This window comes from Spodoptera frugiperda, chromosome 21 (assembly GCF_023101765.2).
Source record: "Spodoptera frugiperda isolate SF20-4 chromosome 21, AGI-APGP_CSIRO_Sfru_2.0, whole genome shotgun sequence".
Classification (NCBI taxonomy): domain Eukaryota; kingdom Metazoa; phylum Arthropoda; class Insecta; order Lepidoptera; family Noctuidae; genus Spodoptera; species Spodoptera frugiperda.
In genome coordinates this window covers 7,231,575-7,251,592 of record NC_064232.1, presented here as the reverse complement: position 1 = coordinate 7,251,592, position 20,018 = coordinate 7,231,575, and the positions used below count along the sequence as shown (strand labels likewise).

At 37.9% G+C, this 20,018-nt stretch overlaps 1 protein-coding gene across 7 annotated transcripts in view; it reads right to left on the bottom strand.

Annotated features, from left to right (window-relative positions):
* The window catches only part of LOC118280338 (copper-transporting ATPase 1), an 82,423-nt gene that overhangs the window by 38,049 nt on the left and 24,356 nt on the right, over positions 1-20,018 (bottom strand). The window contains exon 2 of one of the 7 annotated variants that reach the window (XM_050701843.1): positions 9,936-10,084. The exons of 2 other annotated variants lie outside the window; for them this stretch is intronic. In XM_050701843.1, the coding sequence (XP_050557800.1) occupies positions 9,936-9,982 (47 nt within the window). In that variant the 5' untranslated portion in view covers positions 9,983-10,084. Of the gene's footprint in view, positions 1-9,935; positions 10,155-12,562; positions 12,725-20,018 lie in introns of those variants that run through there. 4 more of the 7 variants (XM_050701844.1, XM_050701847.1, XM_050701848.1 and 1 more) reach the window with 4 other exon arrangements.

The window sequence follows — 20,018 nt, the reverse complement described above, 5'->3', positions numbered from 1 at the left end:
AATCTATTAGACGCGTATTTTTTTATTTTGTCATATAAGATTACAATAGTCAAAGTCAAAGTCAAAGTCAAAATTATTTATTTCAATTAGACCAGGAAGGCACTTTTGAACGTCAAAGCAAATATAATAATATTAATAACGTCAGTCTGTCGGTCAGTCCTCTAGTGAAGCTATTTGCTCGTTCCAAAGTGTAGATTCCTATGGAGAAGAACGAGCAAGAAACTCCATAGGTTACTCTTTTCCAATCAGATTCACAATACAATTCATGGTTACATTGTTTCGATTGCTTCAACTATGTGAGAACAATGTAAAACTAATATTTAGTCAAAGTGATAGAAAAAGAAAATAACCCTGAGGACAACAATCTTAATGCAGTCCGGAGCTGACCAGTCCCAGTTGACAGCGCCCGTTCACGAACATGACACGTACACCAGCACCGCCCAACTCAACCATGTTGCAGGGAATCGAGCGATCCAATGCCCGTGCCACCGCCAATGAGACCTTTGAGTGAGCATGACAACTCCAAGCTGACACAAGTGCATTCTACTAGTCTAATACAGTTTTAGCTAATTACAGGGCTCTCACATTTACAATGATTGTATCTAATTTAACAGAACAAATTGAAATAACATGGTTTTATTATTACTTTAGGGAACAGCGTGCATTTTTATCCTCTATATAATCATTCAATTTGTAGTATGCTAATCTACACATCGTTTTTTTAATACATAATTTAAATTGTCTTTCATTTAGGTGTTTTATTTCCTCTGGAATTTTGTTATAACATTTAACACCGAATCCCATGAACGACTTACTTATTTTTGACAATCTAAAGAATGGCTGGCTCAATCTATCCTTATGTCTAGTTTCATAATTGTGTCTGTCAGACACTTTGTCAAACAAGTTTAGATTTTTCCTAACATACATAATGTTTTCATAGATAAATTGACATGGAACGGTCATAATATTGATCTCCCTAAACTTTTCCCTGAGAGATTCGCGACGACCAAGATTGTAGATAGCTCTGACGGCGCGCTTTTGTAAAATAAAAATAGACTCAATGTCAGCAGCCTGTCCCCACAGTAAAATGCCGTACGACATGATGCTATGGAAGTAACTGAAGTACACTAGTCTTGCCGTGTCTATGTCGGTTAACTGTCGGATTTTCCAGACAGCATAAGCTGCAGAGCTTAATCGTCCCGCTAGAGATGTAATGTGAGGACCCCATTGCAATTTGTCGTCTACGGTGATTCCCAGGAAAGTAGTCTCTTTTACAAATTCTAATTTTTCACGATTCAATAATATGTCACATTTATTACTTTTAACATTTGGCAAAACAAATCTAATACATTTTGTCTTTTTATCGTTTAAGACTAAGTTATTGACTGTAAACCAATTCTGAACCTTCATTAGAGCATCATTTACGTCGTCATAATTATTTGTTCGTCTGTTTATTTTAAAAACTAGTGATGTGTCATCAGCAAATAATACCATTTGAGGTTCATTTTTGAATAAATGGGGCAAGTCATTTATATATGCCAAAAATAGGAATGGACCTAGTATTGATCCCTGAGGTACACCCATAGATACGCTAGCCCCATGTGAGTTTACTTTGTTTATTTGAACTTTAAGTTGCCTATCCTGAAGGTATGACTTCAATAGATTTAGCGATACCCCTCGAATGCCGTAGTGTTCTAGCTTCAGCAACAAAGTCCCATGCTCAACACAGTCAAATGCCTTCGAAAGGTCACAAAATATCCCGATAGCGTCCTGTGCTTCTTCCCACGAGGCGAAAATCCGTTAAATCAGAGCTACCCCCGCATCAGTAGTAGAGCGTCCTTTGGTAAACCCGTATTGTTGATCATGAAAGATAGAATTCATGTTAAAGTGACGCAGCATCAGATTTTCAAATACTTTACTGAGTACTGGTAAAATAGAGACCGGCCTATAGTTATTGGGTTCTGCACTATCACCGGATTTAAATAATGGAACTACTTTACTATGTTTCATTAAATTTGGAAAAACTCCTTGATCTACACTTTTGTTAAAAATTAAAGCTAGATGAGGCGCTATAGTCTCTATAAAAGACCTACATATCCTAACCGACATTCCCCAGAGATCTTCAGTCGACTTAACTTTAATATCTTTAAATGCTTTGATGACTGCTTGTGGGTTTGTGTATTGAAATCGGAAATCAGAAGTGCATTCTTTAACATTACTTTTAAGAAGCTCGATAGAAAGAGATGGAGACGATTTCAATGCTTCCGTAGTTTTTAGCGGAATATTCTTAAAGAAACTTTCGAATTCCTGAGCAACTTTTAAATTTGTACTGATGCGTCCGTTTTCAGTATTTAAATTAAATTCAACATTACGTGGTTTATTTCTACCTGTCTCGTTATTAATTATATTCCAGGTAGTTTTTATTTTGTTTTCCGCGGTCTTAATTTTACTGCTAATATGAAGTGCTTTAGCATGCTTACAAACCGATTTAAATATCTTTGAGTACCTGGAGACATGACTGTGGAAAGCCTCACTACTATTAAATGGTTTCATGCCGTAAAGTTCAAACAACTTTTCCCTACTTATACGAATACCTGGTGTAGCCCAGTCACAAAAAACAAACTTACATTGAATGTGTTTACGTTTTAAAGGGAACAATTTATCATACTGTGTTTTAATAATGGATAATAAGTTGTCATAAATCTCACTCGGGTATTCACTAGCATGTATTTGGTTGCCTAATTCATTTTTAAGTTGTGATTTAATAACTCAATTTTTTTATTTGTGAATTGTCTGAACATAATTTCCCTATTTTGTACAGTCGTGACAGTGTTAAAGTTGACTGTCAGCCCACTGTGATCAGATGGTAATCTATTTACAATGTCCTTATGTAAATAATCACAGTTGCAAAAAATATTATCTATACATGTCGCCGAGGTGGATGTTACTCGGGTGGGCTCTAGGAAAATATTAGACAAATCAAATGATTTAAAGAGACTCAACAAATTAGTACAATTATTGTTCTTTTCCAGGAGATCAACATTAAAATCGCCACATACTATAACATGTTTACTACTGGAACATGTTTTCCGTAGTACATCTTCCATTACTGAATTGAAAATACTAAGATTCTGCAAAATAGGAGGCCTATAAACACACACTACAATATGCCTATCCAGCTCAACACAGGACAACTTTATTCTGTGATCTATTGATAACAATGCAATATCTTGTCTTTCTTTATATTTCATTGACTCTTTCACTAAGATACTTAGATAAAACGAATCGTGTGTAATGATTTAAAATAATCTACAAGACGGACATTAAAATAAAAATTAATCATCTACCCTATTCTTAATACATCAAAAATAAGAAAAAAACTATAAATACTCACAGAACCAGAAACAAATCCTTTTTCGAAAAAAAGAAAACTACAGCTCCTGTCAGACAACCGACCAATAGCGTGCGAGCGCGCGAAATAACACAAACATGGCGGACTTTGTTTAAAAAAATTAACCCAACGCTTAGATTGGATAATGCAAAGTTTATTTTAGACTATGATAATGTTTATTATAAACGTTTAGTGGTGTTTAAATATTTGGTTTTAACAATATGGCCGTCGGATGGGGTCGTTCTATGTAACTGTAATTAATGAGGACAGAACTATTGTCTAAATCAAATTATTGTGTAGGCATGAATCGAAAGTGAATTAATAACAATCGTAATGTAGTTAAAACACTAGCTAATGTAATAAAACAAAGCGTCTGTTCTATTAAATATTTTAAGTTGATATTTCAGTACCAAAATATTAACTAGTGTAGACTATTACTCATAGAAGTGTGGGAGAGCCATGCTTCGGCACTGCTGGGCCGGCTCGACCGGAGTGATACCACGGCCGAGCAGAAAACCGACGTGAAACAACGCTTGCGTTGTGTTTAGTTGTGTGAGTGAGGTTTATTATTCCAAGCGCCGATTCCCCAACATCACTTAAAGTCCTAACCCTCCAAAAGGCCGGCAACGCACTTGTAACGCCTCAGGTGTTGGGGTGCCCATCCAGGGCGGCGGCGATTGCTTACCACCAGGTGATCCGTTTGCTCGTTTACCTGCTTATGTCATAAAAATGCAATTTTTTGACTATAAGCGCCTTGGGCGAGGAGATAGGGAGTCTCAGACTCTAACTCTACTAACTAAAAGCCACCCCGATTCCTACTTTTGCTTTTCGAAAAGCAAGACTAGGAACGGGGTGGTTTTCAGTTAATAAGAGTCTGACACTCCCTCTCGCCTCACCCAAGGCAGTAGAAGTAATTGTATAATTATCCCCGCTCAAAAAATAAGCTCCATAGATTTGACAATAAAATCTGTAGCCTCCGGGCTACCACGACATTTGAATTATTAGATCTACTCTCATAACCTCGATCTCTCATTGAACAGTTTATTAAACACACACACATACACACAACTCAAACTAGTTACTGTATTATGTGTGCAATTGTCTCATTGCCATATTTGAGAACATTTGATTCATTAAAGAAGTTTAATGTCTTGTTTTTTGACTACGAATCATATTTTTAAAAGGCTATTTTTATGGGGAAACGGCTGATAGCTTAAATCAGGCGATTCTCGAACAGTTTATGATCGTTCATTTCGTTTTCGTTCAACGTAAAGCAAACTCTTACTTGTAGGAAGGTAGGGGAGGGATGGGCAGTCGGGAACATGGGCACTCCCCTTTTATTCTGATCCTGTCTACAGTTTTTCTTTTTCTTATTTGGTAGTTTACTTTACCGTCTGGCAAAACAGTGTTCATCCATAGAATATGGTTATTTCCGTCAGTTGTCAAACACAAACACATTTGAAGATTATGCGCATAAAAGTAAATATTTTGTTGTGGATTCGGATCGTAGTACAGAGAAAAAGTAAACGAAAGGTATGTGTTTTTTTATTATATTTCTCTATCTCTCTCTATCAAAATTCACGTTTCAATACCTAGACAAATAAAATGCCCTTAATTGTGTTGAATTGTGTACAGAGGGAGCAATGGGCATTCGGATGTGAGGGAGGTTTGGGCATGTCCAATGCTTCTTCTTTATATTGCGTATAGGAGGTTTTTGAAAATTATAATTACCTGCTAATTAAACTATTTGAAATTTTTTAATTACAGAACTGGTTTACGAGTTGAAATTCTCAAAGATTTTATACGAGCCATAGAAGAGGTATCAAAAGGAACAAAAATAAAAACAACAGCTGATAAATATAAATATAAGGGGGTTTTATGGGTTATAACTAATTTAAGATAAGTTGATTAATTAAGATGTTTAATTACGTATATTTTTGGAGTTACTTAGATGTTACTGTTTTACAAGCCATAAGCCTCCCACCGGGTGTGCCCATAACCATAGGGAGCCTTGGGCATTTTTGACTTAATTGAATACAATACCTTCTAATTAGGAGACTGATTATTTATTATTATAAAATAGTTCTTTATAAGATATTTAGTACAAAAGTATGTAGCAATAGGAATGGCAATAAATGTAGATTACTACAAAATCTGACTTTTTATGCATAAATTGTGAAAAAGTGCCCATTTTACCTCCCTTACTGATAAACCTGAAGCCTAAATACGTATTTTATTTTCTTTTTATACATTATTATCAAAACTATAAACCACTAAATACTAGGCCCTAAGTAACTTTAAAATCCGGCCGGATCCGTCCGGATCCGGCCGGATTAGCATCAATCCGGTGAATTCCGGCCGGATTGAAAATCATACCGGATTGCAATCCCTAGTCAGAGTCTGACACTACCTCTCGTCTTCCGACGAAGTTTCCCCCTCAAAAACAAAAATGATGCAGAATAAGAAATAGTTAAGTTATGGAAAATACAAGTAACGTGTATGGATTGTTACACAAATGTCCAAGAAAGGAATAATGTTTTTAGGGTATAACACCTAAACCGCTGAACCGATATCGACGAAACTTTGTACAGAAATAGATTGTGTCCTTTTGCAAAAAAAATCTTCAAAAGCACATATGTAGTTAATAAAAAAAATAACCACATACACAGGTGTTAGAAAAATAGCATTACTCACTCTGCCAGGAAATCGAGTCTCACTACCTTTAGCACTAATAGACACACGTGTAATGAATAGTTTTAAAACGCAATTAAAATTCTAGGACTAGAAGTTTTATTATCATTCGTAATAGTGTCACGGACTAAGTAATTTAATTATTTTATTTATATACACTTCATTGTGCATTTACACCATAAAAATATAAAAATAATGTAAAGGTACAATGGACGACCCGGAGCTGCGGACTACCTAGCGGGGTTACCGGGGCTCCGGCTCGAAAAGCAGGAGAAGAAACAGGGTGGATTTTTAGTCAGTAAGAGTCTGACACTCCCTCTCACCTCACCCTGGCGAGAGAAGACATTGGATTATTTTTCCCCCTTTAAAAAAAACTCCATATCCGTCCCAAAATACGTATTTACAAAAGACAAAACTATTTCAAAACCGCACTGTACGTCATAAGTCCAGGAACGGAACGCGATCACTTTCATAATCTGTGTTTAAATAACAATGGCCGCTTTTGTTTTTGGCGGGAAATTGTGACATTACTGTTTCGCGCGTGCGTAAATTGACATTGCAAGCTTTTGACGAAGTTTGATTAAAATGAACACAATATTAGGAATTTTAGAACACTATTTCATTATGATTTGATGATGCTTCGGTATGATTAGGTCGATTCGACCGAAGTGATACTACGGCCTCCTAGAACACCGACGTGAAACAACGCTTGCGTTGTGTGAGTGAATTTACCGAAGGCCGAATTACCCCCCTTCCCAATCCCCGGTTCTCCAAACCCCTTAAATTCCTAACCCCCAAAAAGCCGGCAACACACTTGTAACGGCTCTGGTGTTTCGGGTGTCCATGGACGGCGGCAATTACTTACCATTAGATGATCAGTCTGCTCGTTTACCTACCTATACCATAAAAAATAAGGTCATTAATGTAACAACAATTTTTCACCAGGTTGGTACGAGCCCGTACCTTCACGCCTTTTATCTGCGAAGGGATAGACAGATATGGGTGTGTACGTACACGGGGCTTGTCATGGCCCTGCCATTAGCCCTGCCATTAGTAGCCTCCATGATACTGACAATTTCAAATCAAAATCACATACCAACACAAAACCCGAGAATCGGACAACACATTATTTTTTAACGTTGATAAGTCTGCGTTTGGCCACCAACCCGCTTACTGCCAGGACGGTAAAGCGAATACAATACCCAGTATCCGACCACTGCTCCTACAAAACTAGACTAAACGACATCTACACTACATGAACTTCATTGGTAAGTTCATAAACCCTCAACCCACTCTATGACGTCACGCGACAATGTCAGACTGTCAGAAGTGAATCGATACGTAACTACGTAGGCTACATTGCAAGCGCGTGGGCTGCTGTGACGTCACGAGATTCATAGAAGAGCCTGTCCGCACACAGAGATAATTATACTGCGAGGTTTTTTTAACGCAATTCTATAATAACTTCAATTAAATTTCAATTCTTTAATAACTTGAATGAAAAACGTTGCCCCGCTGCGGACTACCTAGCGGGTTTACCGGGGCTCCGGCTCGAAAAGCAGAAAAAGGAACGGGGTGGTTTTTAGTCAGTAAGAGTCTGACAGTCCCTCTCGCCTCACCCAAGGCGGGAGAAGTCATTGGATGATTTTACCCCATCAAAAGAAAAAAATATGTACACTAGAATTTTCTCCTGTATCGTGGGTGCGTTTACAAACATACAAAGTTGTTTTGACGCGGGACGAAAACGACATAAATTTTATGGTGTAAAAAACTATTCATATAGACGATAAACGTGATAAAAATTCTATATTTTTATGAAGCGATACTGTACGAAGTGTAATGAACAAAACAGCTCGAATTATATCTCACTATGCGGACACAGACTAAGGGACTCCTACGCGTAAGTATGACAGAGGAATTTTTCATTATAGCTTTCAGTAGGAATCTTTGGATCGCTGGAATATATTGGAGTCTGCCCGACCTACATATTTAAGGAGGGGTGATAATAACGGGTATTTTATTAAACGATTGCTTTATTGAAAGTCTGGTCTGTCGGTTGGGTAAAACATGGATTGGGACATTTTATAAGTTCAGTAATTAAGTTAAATCTGATGACGGCAGAGTAAAATACTTTCGTCATCACAGCATGATACGTATTATAACGGGATAATACACGTCATTGTGGCTTGATATACGTCATCACAGCATGATCTTTTAAATTGTGGTCTTCAACTTGCTCGCAGTGGAGATTTTGGAAAACCCATTTTATGACAAGCTGGCCGATAGTCCACTATTAATAGTAATAAACATTAGACCAAAAACGCAAGACCTATTTATAAAAACAATCACTTAAGCTCAAAATACAATTTTCATGATATTTCAGCAGTAATGAAGTTATCGATAAAATCGGTCGCGTTTTACATACTCGTACTAATGTAATCAGTCGTATCGATACATGTTATCTAGCTGAGAAAATACGTGAAATTTAACGGATACCAGATAACAATATTATAGTACACATATATTTTAAAAGTAAATAAATATTTATTTATCGCGTACACACAAAATATCCTGTCAAATGTTCAACCGAAAAGGTAGATAGAGGTGGACGCAGGAGTTAAGTCAAAGTGAAAATTATTTATTTCAAATAGACCTGGAAGGCATTTGGACGTCAAATCAAATATAATAATATTAAAAACGTCTGTCTGTCAGTCAGTCCTCTAGTTGCTCTATTTGCTCGTTCCAAAGTGTAGATTTCTATGGAGAAGTACGAGCAAGAAACTCTATAGGTTACACTTTTTCAATCAGATACCGCCGCCGCCCTAACACCAGAAGCTTTACAAGTGCGTTGCCGGCCTTTTGGGGGTTAGGAATTTAAGGGTTGTTGGAGAATCAGGGATTGGAAAGATTAGGAAGGGGGTTAATTGGGCCTCCGATAACCTCATTCACACAACGAAACACAACGCAAACGTTGTTTCACGTCGGTTTTCTGCTCGGCCGTGGTATCACTCCGGTCGAGCCCATTCGTACCGAAGCATGGCTCTCCAACACTCGACCAAAAACCATTTACAGTCGGACTTTGAACAAAACTATTATATGTTAAAGTCTTAATGACTTAATTTAGCTTTTATCAAAGGCCTATTGAAATAACATAAAAAAACAACATTACTTTTCATGAAAGAAATACTTATATAATTTGGATTGGAACAATTTAGATAAAAAGAGGTCGTTTTGAAGTCAAGTGTGACGGCGGTATGGACATGATTTACGAAAATCGTTCTTAAAAACTCATGGCTTAAGGTCTAAACTTGTTATCTTCAATACACGTGGATCAGATTAGTATTGAAAAGTATGCTTGATGCATTCATTACTTTGTTATAAGAGGTCTTAAACATATTGGTATCAACGAGGTAGCGCAGCCTACTCAGGCTTTAGGCTGAAGAGTCCCTCTGTGACTCGAAACTAGTGGAGCTATTCTCCATTAATGTACGTAAGTAAACCGTGATTTTAGTTAATTTAGTGTTTATCACGATAGATTTAAAATACTTAAAGTATTTGAAATCTATCGATAATAATCGATAAAAAAGCAAAAATGAGGCAAATTTTGCACCGTGTAAATTACTAATACATGCATATGAATAAACATACACCAAAATCACATTTTTTCAACATTTGTCTGTCTGTTTGTTTCGGCTAATCTCTGAAACGGTTCGCCGGTTTTTGACGGAACTTTTATTGGTAAGTAACTCATGAACAACGGAGTAACATACGCTATATTTATTTTGGAAATACCTTGATTGAAACACAAGGGTGGCAGAACAGTTACTTAAAAAAATAACAACAAAAATCTTACCCAATCTCCAAATCATCCAGCCGCTGATATTTAATTCCTCGCGACATGGTGCCGTCTCTTTCTCACTTACAACAATATAATATCACTGTCTCACTCACACAACACTATCACTATATAACACAGAAAATATATAGATGCGTTTGTGTTCTCTATACGAAATTTAAAACGTCAAAATTTGACAGAAATAGCCGTTATTTATTTTTTCTGGTAGAAAAAATGCTATTTAAGCCAAATAGCGTAAATAATAGATACCGTATTAGTTTAATTAAATTAAATTAAATAGAAAATTCAAAATATTATGAGATTCATTTGACATTAATTTTATTATAACTTTCATGAGCAGCATTCCGCGACAATCGCCGCGTCGTGTGTCGCGTAATGCTGCTCATGAATATGAGCCTCTATCATGGCTTGAAACTAGTCGAGTTCCTCGTCAAACAGTTACGTGAGTAAGCCGATAACATAATAATTAATTTGACATTGACATTTGGCTTGATTTGACAGATTATGTCAAAGCTTTTGTCAAGTCAATACAATAAATTGACTTTTCTATTCACATGATTTGACCAAACGCTGGTCCAATCATGTCATTTGTTTATAGAGCAAGTAATTTCTAATCATTGAAAATAAATTTAAAACTCATTACCTACTTACCACCGTCCCTAAAGTCATTTAATGACTACTTAACCCAGTCCTTAGCAATTTATTTCTATACAAAATCATTACTAAGGAATCATTTAAGTAATCATTAAATGTCTCCGAGTGCGGTAGTTAACAAAATAATCGACAAATTCTACCACAATTTAAACCTACTTAAACAAATATCAACTTTAACACTACATTAACAAAATTCACTTTCAAACAAAACCGACACATTAGATAGAAATCATCTAATCATTCAAAAACCACTTCAATTCACTACACAACAAAGATCATTATCGCACACTGAATGAAAATTTAAAAAAAGTAAATAAAAAATACTACACTAATTATATGATAGCAATCACACTATCACATCTGAGGAAGCATTAATTACAACTGTGTATTAAAAAAAAAATAAGCGCCTTATAATCGCTATATCAAAAACGTGCTTGTGGGAAGCCCCTCCCACTTTCAACGCGTGCGCAAAGTATCGTGCGCACATCGCAGTGCGCCTGTGCAGGGGCCTTAGTCTGCTATTACAATTGTGTCAGAATGGTCGATCACTGAGCAGTGCGAGAGGAACGGAGCTATGTAGGTTGTATAGCTCCGTCCCTCTTGCACAATTGTAATAGCAGACTAAGGCCCCAGTACGCGTGCTTGAAGTTGCTTTTCACACCAGAGATGTGCTATGCTACGTTGCTGTGGATGCGTTTGGCTTCCACCAATCATATTCATTGGTACACATAGCTTGTGGAAACAGACTCAGCTAAACTATGTTTTTTATATGGAAATATACGTGCTATGGATGGCTTCCCTTCTATCGATACCACGCATCTTCCTCGCACAACTACATAGTTTAGTATCAGTGGAAACGATCACATAGTTTCACAACTTAGCTATTACATCTTCGTAGCATAGTTGCATAGCACATATCTGGTGGAAAATGCACCCCGATTTCCAACTATCTTCTGCCAGCAGTTTCGCCCATGATGAGCTGCAGAATACCTAGCGGGTTTACCGGGGCTCCGGCTCGAAAAGCAGGAGTAGGAACGGGGTGGTTTTTAGTCAGTAAGAGTCTGACACTCCCTCTCGCCTCGCCCAAGGCGGGAGAAGTCATTAGATGATATTCCCCCTTAAAAAAGCCATTAAGGCCATCTTTTCATCAGCTAATCTTAATAAGGACATGCCCAAAGACATGCGGATTATAATTAAATTGTTTACTATCGGTGAACATAACAATTTGGAAATAATCAATCAACAATGTAATCACTGAGAGATAAGTATTTGGCATAATTATTGATTTCATAAGAAGGCATTGCACACAAGAACAATAATTTTGATAATAACAAAGTAAATTTAGGCCGTGGTGTTGACAACACGTGAGCAATGACACGCTTTTTATCCCCGAAGGGGTAGGCAGAGGTGCACATTACGGCACGTAATGCCGCTATACAATGTATATCAAGGAATTAAAAGATTTTCGCCCTTCAAAAAAAAGCATCACTTTATTCCCGAAGGGGTAGGCAGAGGTGCACATTACAGCACGTAATGTCGCTAAACAATGTAAAACTGCTTTGATTATATGGCTTTATGTATTATATAAAATACTAGCTGACTCGGCAAACTTCGTACCGAAATTTGCCAAATCGGTCCACCCGTTTTCGAGTTTAACGAACAGCTATTTTTTTTTTACATAAGTGTACTAGAGTCCCGTCCCAGCTTCGCATGGGTGATATATTAGGTACGCATATACTATACATATAAACCTTCCTCTTGAATCACTCTATCTATTAAAAAAACCGCATCAAAATCCGTTGCGTAGTTTTAAAGAAATAAGCGTATAAAGGGACATAGGGACAGAGAAAGCGACTTTGTTTTATACTATGTAGTGATATTTGCATAAAAATATGACATCCCTATACAATTATAACTAAATATTTAATTTCTAAACAAATAAATACTAAAACAAATTAAAACCAACATACCAAGACCCCTGACCATGTCGCCACTCACTACCACAAAACGTCAAACTCAATACATTGTAAACTAGTTCCTCAAACAACCGCCAATCAACTTACACTGGTGATGCAAAACTGTGCCGGGTGCAATTGCACTCCTGTCTTATATGTGACTAGGTAGAAAACTGATGGAATAGAATGACACTTAGATAAACTGATAATGAAGCTATTTAGTCAATTGCTTACTGCGTAATTGTATTAGAACACGTGTAATATCACGTCTTTTATCCCTGGAGGGGTAGGTAGAGGTGCACATTACGACATGTAATGCCGCTATACAATGTACACCCACTATTTACCATTTGTGTTATAATACTCTTGTAATAGGGAGTGAGTCTATTGCCATGTACTAGACATAACTCCAGACCCCGTGCTACTACTCCGAGAAAAAAATTAACTTAGAAAGTACATATAACTCGGTAAAAGTCACATTCGTAATTGCTGTTGGTAGATTTCAAATTCGCACGGCCTCTTGCATGTGAAGCGGGCTTCTTAGGCCACTTCAATTTTGACATTAGTTCCATACAAAATGCGTCAAAATTGTATTTTCAATAGCCAAATCTAGGTACAAGTAGCTAATTAGCACCGGGACCGTGAACAAATTCAACCACCATAGGTTACCATCGGGTCTGCGGACGGCGAGGAAGGGTAGCTTGCTGCCAGACCAAGCGTAGTCAAAGGGTCATTAGACCACCACAGATGGGGCCTAGCAGGGCTGATGTCTGATCCGGAGCTGCGGACTACCTAGCGGGTTTACCGGAACTCCGGCTAGAAAATCAGAAGAAGGAACAAGGTGGTTTTTAATCAGTAAGAGTCTGACACTTCCTCTCGCCTCGCCCAAGGCGGGAGAAGTCATTGGATGATTTTCCCCCCTCAAAAAAAAAAACCGGTATGGGAGGATGTGGTTGTCCCAGAAAAAGCAGGCGGGAGAAGTCATTGGATGATTTTCTCCCCTCAAAAAACCACCCATCATCATGACAAGTAAGCGTATCGCCTGGACGATCTCTCTTGAGGTGCTTAAGACAGAAACCTGTCATAAAAGACGAATGCATTGTTTTTCACTGATAACGGAACATAATCAATATGAATTGGTTTTGTAAATGCAGAGATAGCACTGACAAGGTTCCTACTATCTAAATTGTAAATTAATTCAATTAATCACAACATGGGTGTGTATTGGTATTTGTTTTTTACTAATTTGGCTAAAAGCTCAGTATGGAGGGCTGTATATTGGAAATTAAACCATATGACTTAAGTGATAAACACGATTTTAACACCACTGCGTTGCGTAATGTGGTGTCAAATCAGCTTACAGACCAATTGTTGATGTATCTACTGCTGTCTACAGAGGCGACATAAGAGCAGGCGATATTTTCATTACCCGACTGCGCCAGAAGGAAAGTTATTTAAAAATCTCAATGATCAAAAACTTTTTGAGCGTATCTAAAGGCGGAAGGTTGGAAGGAAGAGCTGGTGACAAATTTGTTTTCTACTGTTTCCTCTGAACGCCGCCGGTGACTTGTTAGGTCGTCCGCTGCTTCGGATCAAGCATCAGCTCTACTGGGCTCCTAGTCCAATGGCTCTTTGTAGAGAGAGATGACAGCAAAGTAGACTCTGCTGTCACCACACGACATAAAGGAAAAGGATTTTTTAAGGAGGTAAAATCATCAAATGACTTCTCTCGCCTAAGACAAGGCGAGAGAGAGCGTCAGACCGTTACTGACTAAAAACCACCCCGTTCCTACCCCTGCTTTAACCCGAAGCCCCGGTAAACCCGCTATATAGTCCGCAGCTCCGGGAAATGAAAAGGATAGATTATATATAAAGATCTACGTTCAGTAGAAAGACTAGGCTTTGAAAACTACAAGTATTTGTTTGTGTTCTGGCCGTTTATTTATGTTATATCCTATTGTGTAGAGATTGTTTTCCATTCGCTCGCTGGCGGGGCGGCATGACTATCTGATAGTCGTCATGCTGATTGAAAATATAATATCATGGCTGTAGTATTAGAACTTGAGACGGGATATTTACCATGTTTTTCTATTTCTATGAGTTTCCGATATTTCGGCATATTCATCCGTGATCATGGCGCTTGCAACAGTGCCGAAATATCGGAAACTCATAGAAATAGAAAAACATGGTAAATAAATATCCCGTGAAGTTCTAATACTAGTGTTAGTGACCATGTCAGTTTAAAAACTTATATCATGGCTGTAGTGGGGCAAATGGTCTTGTAGATCTATTAAATACTCGCACGTTGCTTAAAATCGGGTCAGTCGTTTTGGAGATTTGGCAGGACATATACAAACCTGGCGTCACAGAAAACCGACTTGAAACAACTACATATAGCGTTGTGTTTCGTTGTGTGTGTGAGGTTACCGGAGGCCAATGTTGTCGTGGCGTTAGGCGTTATAAGTGCATTGCTGGTCTTTTGGGAGTTAAGAATTTAAGGGTTGTTGGGGAATCGAGGAAGATTGAACTCTCACACAACGAGACACAACGCAAGCGATATTTCACATCGGTTTTCTGCTCGACCGTGGTATCACTCCGGTCTAGCCGACCCATTCGTGCCGAACCATGGCTCAAAGTATAAGTCTACCACAATTCAAGTGTTCCCACACTTGATTGTGGTAGACTTATACTTTTACATTTATTATATCATTAAGAGTAGTTACTTGTTCCGGCCCAGTTTGGACGTCATGCTTACAAGTATTTTTTATGATCCCACGACCGGCGAGTCATTAACCAAAGTATGATAGTATATACTATGTCAAGGGCAGACAATGGTAAGTTAAACTACTTATAGAGTAGTCGTAATATGCCTTCAAGCAGTGCTCATGCCAATGTCGTAACATGGTATCCGTCTGCGACTTTACGATGGAATTTCTTGCTCATTTTACTCCATTTGAAGCTACACTTTGGAACGAGCACCTAGCTTTATTCACAGACAGACTGACGGACAATTCAATTTGACGTTTCAAAAGTGCATAATTTAGGATTATTTGAACTTAATGTTTTGGCTTTTGACACCCACGTAGAAAATAGCTAAGATTTCCTGTAGGAAAATCGGTAAATAAAGTAATCTACACAAAAGGAACTTTTTTTGAGGGAGGACAATCATTCAATGACTTCTCCCGAGGGGGTGTCAGATTCTTCCTGACTAAAAACACCCCGTTCCTACTCCGGCTTTGAGCCGGAGCCACGGTAACCTGTTAAGTACGTTGTTCGCAGCTCCGGAACATAAAAGAGACCTTGAAATCAAGAACGAAGAAAGGTTTTAAATCGGTCCAGTAGTTTCGAAGCTTATTCAATGTTCCTTAAACAAACAAGCAGACAAACAAGTCTATTTTTTAATTGAAAAATCTATGTATATAAAGATATCAACACTAATATATAAAGCTTGATTTGATTTGTTTGTTTGAACGCGATAATCTCCGGAACTACTAGTCTGATTGAAATAATTCTTTTTGTGTTGTATTTTCTATTTATCGAGGAAGGTTATAGATAGTTATATAAAACATTACGCTATTACGCTACAATCAATAGAAGCCGAGCAGAAGTAGCTAGTGCCAAGATAAATTCCAATGAGCAGAAATACGAGTCATTTTTACTTGCAAGTACATAACAAATTTCGCACCTTTAGGTACAACTTCTATCTACCCCCTTTTAAGCATAAAGTCAAAATTATTTATTTCAAATAGACCAGGAAGGCACTTTTGAATGTCAAAGCAAATACAATAATATTAATAACGTCTGTCTGTCGGTCAGTCCTCTAGTTGCTCTATTTGCTCGTTCCAAAGTGTAGATTCCTATGGAGAAGAACGAGCAAGAGTTGCAATAAATAGCTGTGGTATAACATACATAACGTTGATATAACGTACATTTGCACCGACTTTAGTACATAATATCCTACCGAGAACCTTGTCAAGTGAAAGTACAGCGTTAGAACGGGACAGCTATATGTTGGAAAGAGATAGCTTATAGTCCTCAGAGCAGTTTGTTTTGTTGATGTCTTGTCTGTAGATTTAAGTTTTTAAACTGACATGGTCACTAACACTAGTATTATTATTTAGTATTATCAGTTCATCCGTGATCATGGCGCTTGCAACAGTGCCGAAATATCGGAAACTCATAGACATAAATAAACATGGTAAATATCCCGTTTCGAGTTCTAATACTAGTGTCTGTAGATTTTTTTTATTATAGAAGTACGTTTTTGTTTAGTGGCATTGGCATTCAATTCATTTTCAGTGGCATTACGTGCCGTAATGTGCACCTCTGTCTGTCTACCTCTTCGGGGATAAAAGGCATGACGTGTCATAGTAAACACTAAACACTTTTAACAGAGGCCTTGGTATACAGAAAGCGCTTTCCAATAGAACAATTTACCAGACACATTTACAAGAGCTAAAAACATAGCTTAGTTGAGTTCGTTTCCACTGGTGCTAAGCTACGTGTACTAATGATTGGTGGATACCAAACGCATCCACAGCAACGTAGCATAGTACATCTCTGGTGGAATACCATCATTTTTTGTGGGGGTAAAATCATCCGATACATTCTCCTGCCTTGGGCGAAGCGAGAGAAGTGTCAGACTCTTACTGACTAAACCCCACCCCGTTCCTACTCCTGCTTTTCGAGCCGGAGCCCCGGTAAACCCGCTAGGTAGTCCGCAGCTCCGTAACACGTCTATGTTTACACGTAAAAATGACGTATTTGCACCCACTCCTAAACTTTGATTCGTTTTATCTACGCATTGTTATCTTATACAACAATATAAATCTTGTCTTATATTTTTTAATTACCTAACTGACGGACTAAATAGATTTTTAATTTCCATACCCCGTCATCATCCCTATTTACGTGACTGTTCTAGATACATTTTATACGTAGAAAGAACTTTGATTCGTTTTTATCTAAGTATTGTTATCTTATACGACAAAATAAAAAATACGTGTCTAATATTTTTTCATTACCTAACTGACGGACTGAATAGATTTTTAATTTCCATACCCCGTCATCATCCCTATTGACGTTTGCAACAAACAAAGTTAGCTGCATTATCATTAATTATCGATCAACAAGTACATACAGCGCCTATAACAAACACGGCGTACTATTTACACTACACCTACTCTCTACTATCTAATTGATAAACTGATAACACAATTACACCGATAGCAAGCCGCACCGATATGGCTCCCTATAATAACTGTCGAATACTTATTTCTAAATTAATTTCATTATACACTTTTACAATTTAATTATTTGAAAAGTTCGACTAGTTTTAAGTCAAACCGGGAGTCATATTCATGAGCTGCATGCCCGAGAGGTACAAATATGGGCCGACTCGACCGGAGTGATACCACGGCCTCACAGAAAATCGACGTGAAGGAACGCTTGCGTTGTGTGAGTGAGGTTACCGGAGGCCCAATTACATCCCTTCTCAATCTTCCCAATTTTCCAACAACCCTTAAATTCCTAACCCCCAAAAGGCCGGCAACGCACTTGTAACGCCTCTGGTGTTTCGGGTATTCATGGGCGGCGGCGTTATTCAGGTTTATCAGAGAGCGCTGTTGCCCGGTCTTTGTCAAATGTGTAGTCCCTTAGTCGGGTATACGACACCCGCGGGAAGAGTGGGGGTGGTGACAAATGCATTATTCCCCGCTATTACCACACTATATCCTGCATTGCTATGCAGGACATAGTACCCCCCTTTTAGAAGCAAGTCTTCTTATCACATAGTACTAGACATTTCTAAATATTCAATTTCTTATCAAACGCACATAGTCATATATATTTTAGATAACTTAATATAACTAAATATATAAAGATAAACATCTCACTAATATTATAAATGTAAAAGTTTGTTTGTTTGGATATTTGTCTGCCAATCACGCTGAAACTACTGAACGCATTTTGATAAAATTTGGTCCACAGGCAGGATATGAGTTGACTTACTTAAAAATTATGCCTATTTTACACCATTTTTTTTACAGATTTTTGATATCAGTAGGGCCGTATGCCTGATCCGTAGAACTGCAAAAAACCTAGCGACAAACCGGGGCTCCGGCTCGAATAAGCAGGAGCTAACTAATTCGGGGTGGTTTTTAGTCATAAGAGTCTGATAATGTTTTCGCCCAAGGCGGTAGAAGTCATTTGTGAATGATTTCCCCCCTTATCGAAAAAATCACTACTTTTCAATGAGTTTCAATAAGGGGTTCAACCCCCCATAAAATAAATATAACGTCGATAAAATCACGCCTTTAGTACTCAGCCTTAACGGATTAGCAGAGGTGCACAATACGACACGTAATGCACATTGTATACTAATATAGTATCACACTAATATTATAACCATTTGTGTAATAAGTAATAGCTTGTTTGTTTGTTTGCCATATTTATCTGCCAAACAATTCTGAAACTACGTGCTACGGACTTTGAGAAAATTTCTCGAAAAAGGCAGGGTTTGGCCCAGTTAATACCATTAGACCACCACAGATGGGTATAGATGGGGTCCAGTAGGGCTGATGCCTGATCCGAAGCTGCGAGCTACCTAGCGAGTTTACCGGGGCTCCGGCTCGAAGCAGGAGTAGGAACGGAGTGGTTTTTAGTCAGTAAGAGTCTGACACTCCTTCCCGCCTCAATCAAGGCGGGAGAAGTCATTGGATGATTTCCCCCTCAAAAACATGCTACTTAACACATTGAACGACGTGGTGATGGTCACCGGTGACCGACGTTAACGGAGGATTTGCCTTCAACAGTTTTCTATTGGCAGTCAAAGACATAAATGTGTACAATATAAGTAAGCATAAATAAAATAAATTTATAATCTGTCTGTTCGCCAGCACCTTAAAAGACCGCAGTCGAATCCGTAGCCAAAAACTAGTATACTTATTATGTATGAACATGTTATTTATTTGTCAATGTCTACTACCGTCGATAAGTGTTACAACTAACTAAAAGGCAAAGAATTTCGGTTAAATTTCGTAACATTACAAGTAAGTGTTGAGTAACCTTAATCTACATTTGATCGTTTACCGATTTTAGATAAAAAATAATTTATTTTTAGTGCTTTTAGTTAAGTGCAAATATGATTGGTAAAGAGTTTAGTAGATAAACTTGATTTTCCTTAAGATATCTACTGTTAATAACTTTTAAGTGTGGGAGAGCGATGCTTCGGCACGAATGGGCCGGCTTGACCGGAGTGATACCACGGCCGAGCAGAAAACCGACGTGAAACAACGCTTGCGTTGTGTATCATTGTGTGAGTAAGGTTACCGGAGGCCCAATTCCCCCTCTTCTTAATCTTCATAATCCCTGAATCTCCAGTTCTAATAATATTGTAGACTATAGTTAATTGACAAAAGAAGAAAAAGTATGTAAGAGTCGTAGCAATTGGCGTTCGATTGTCTCTGCCTAC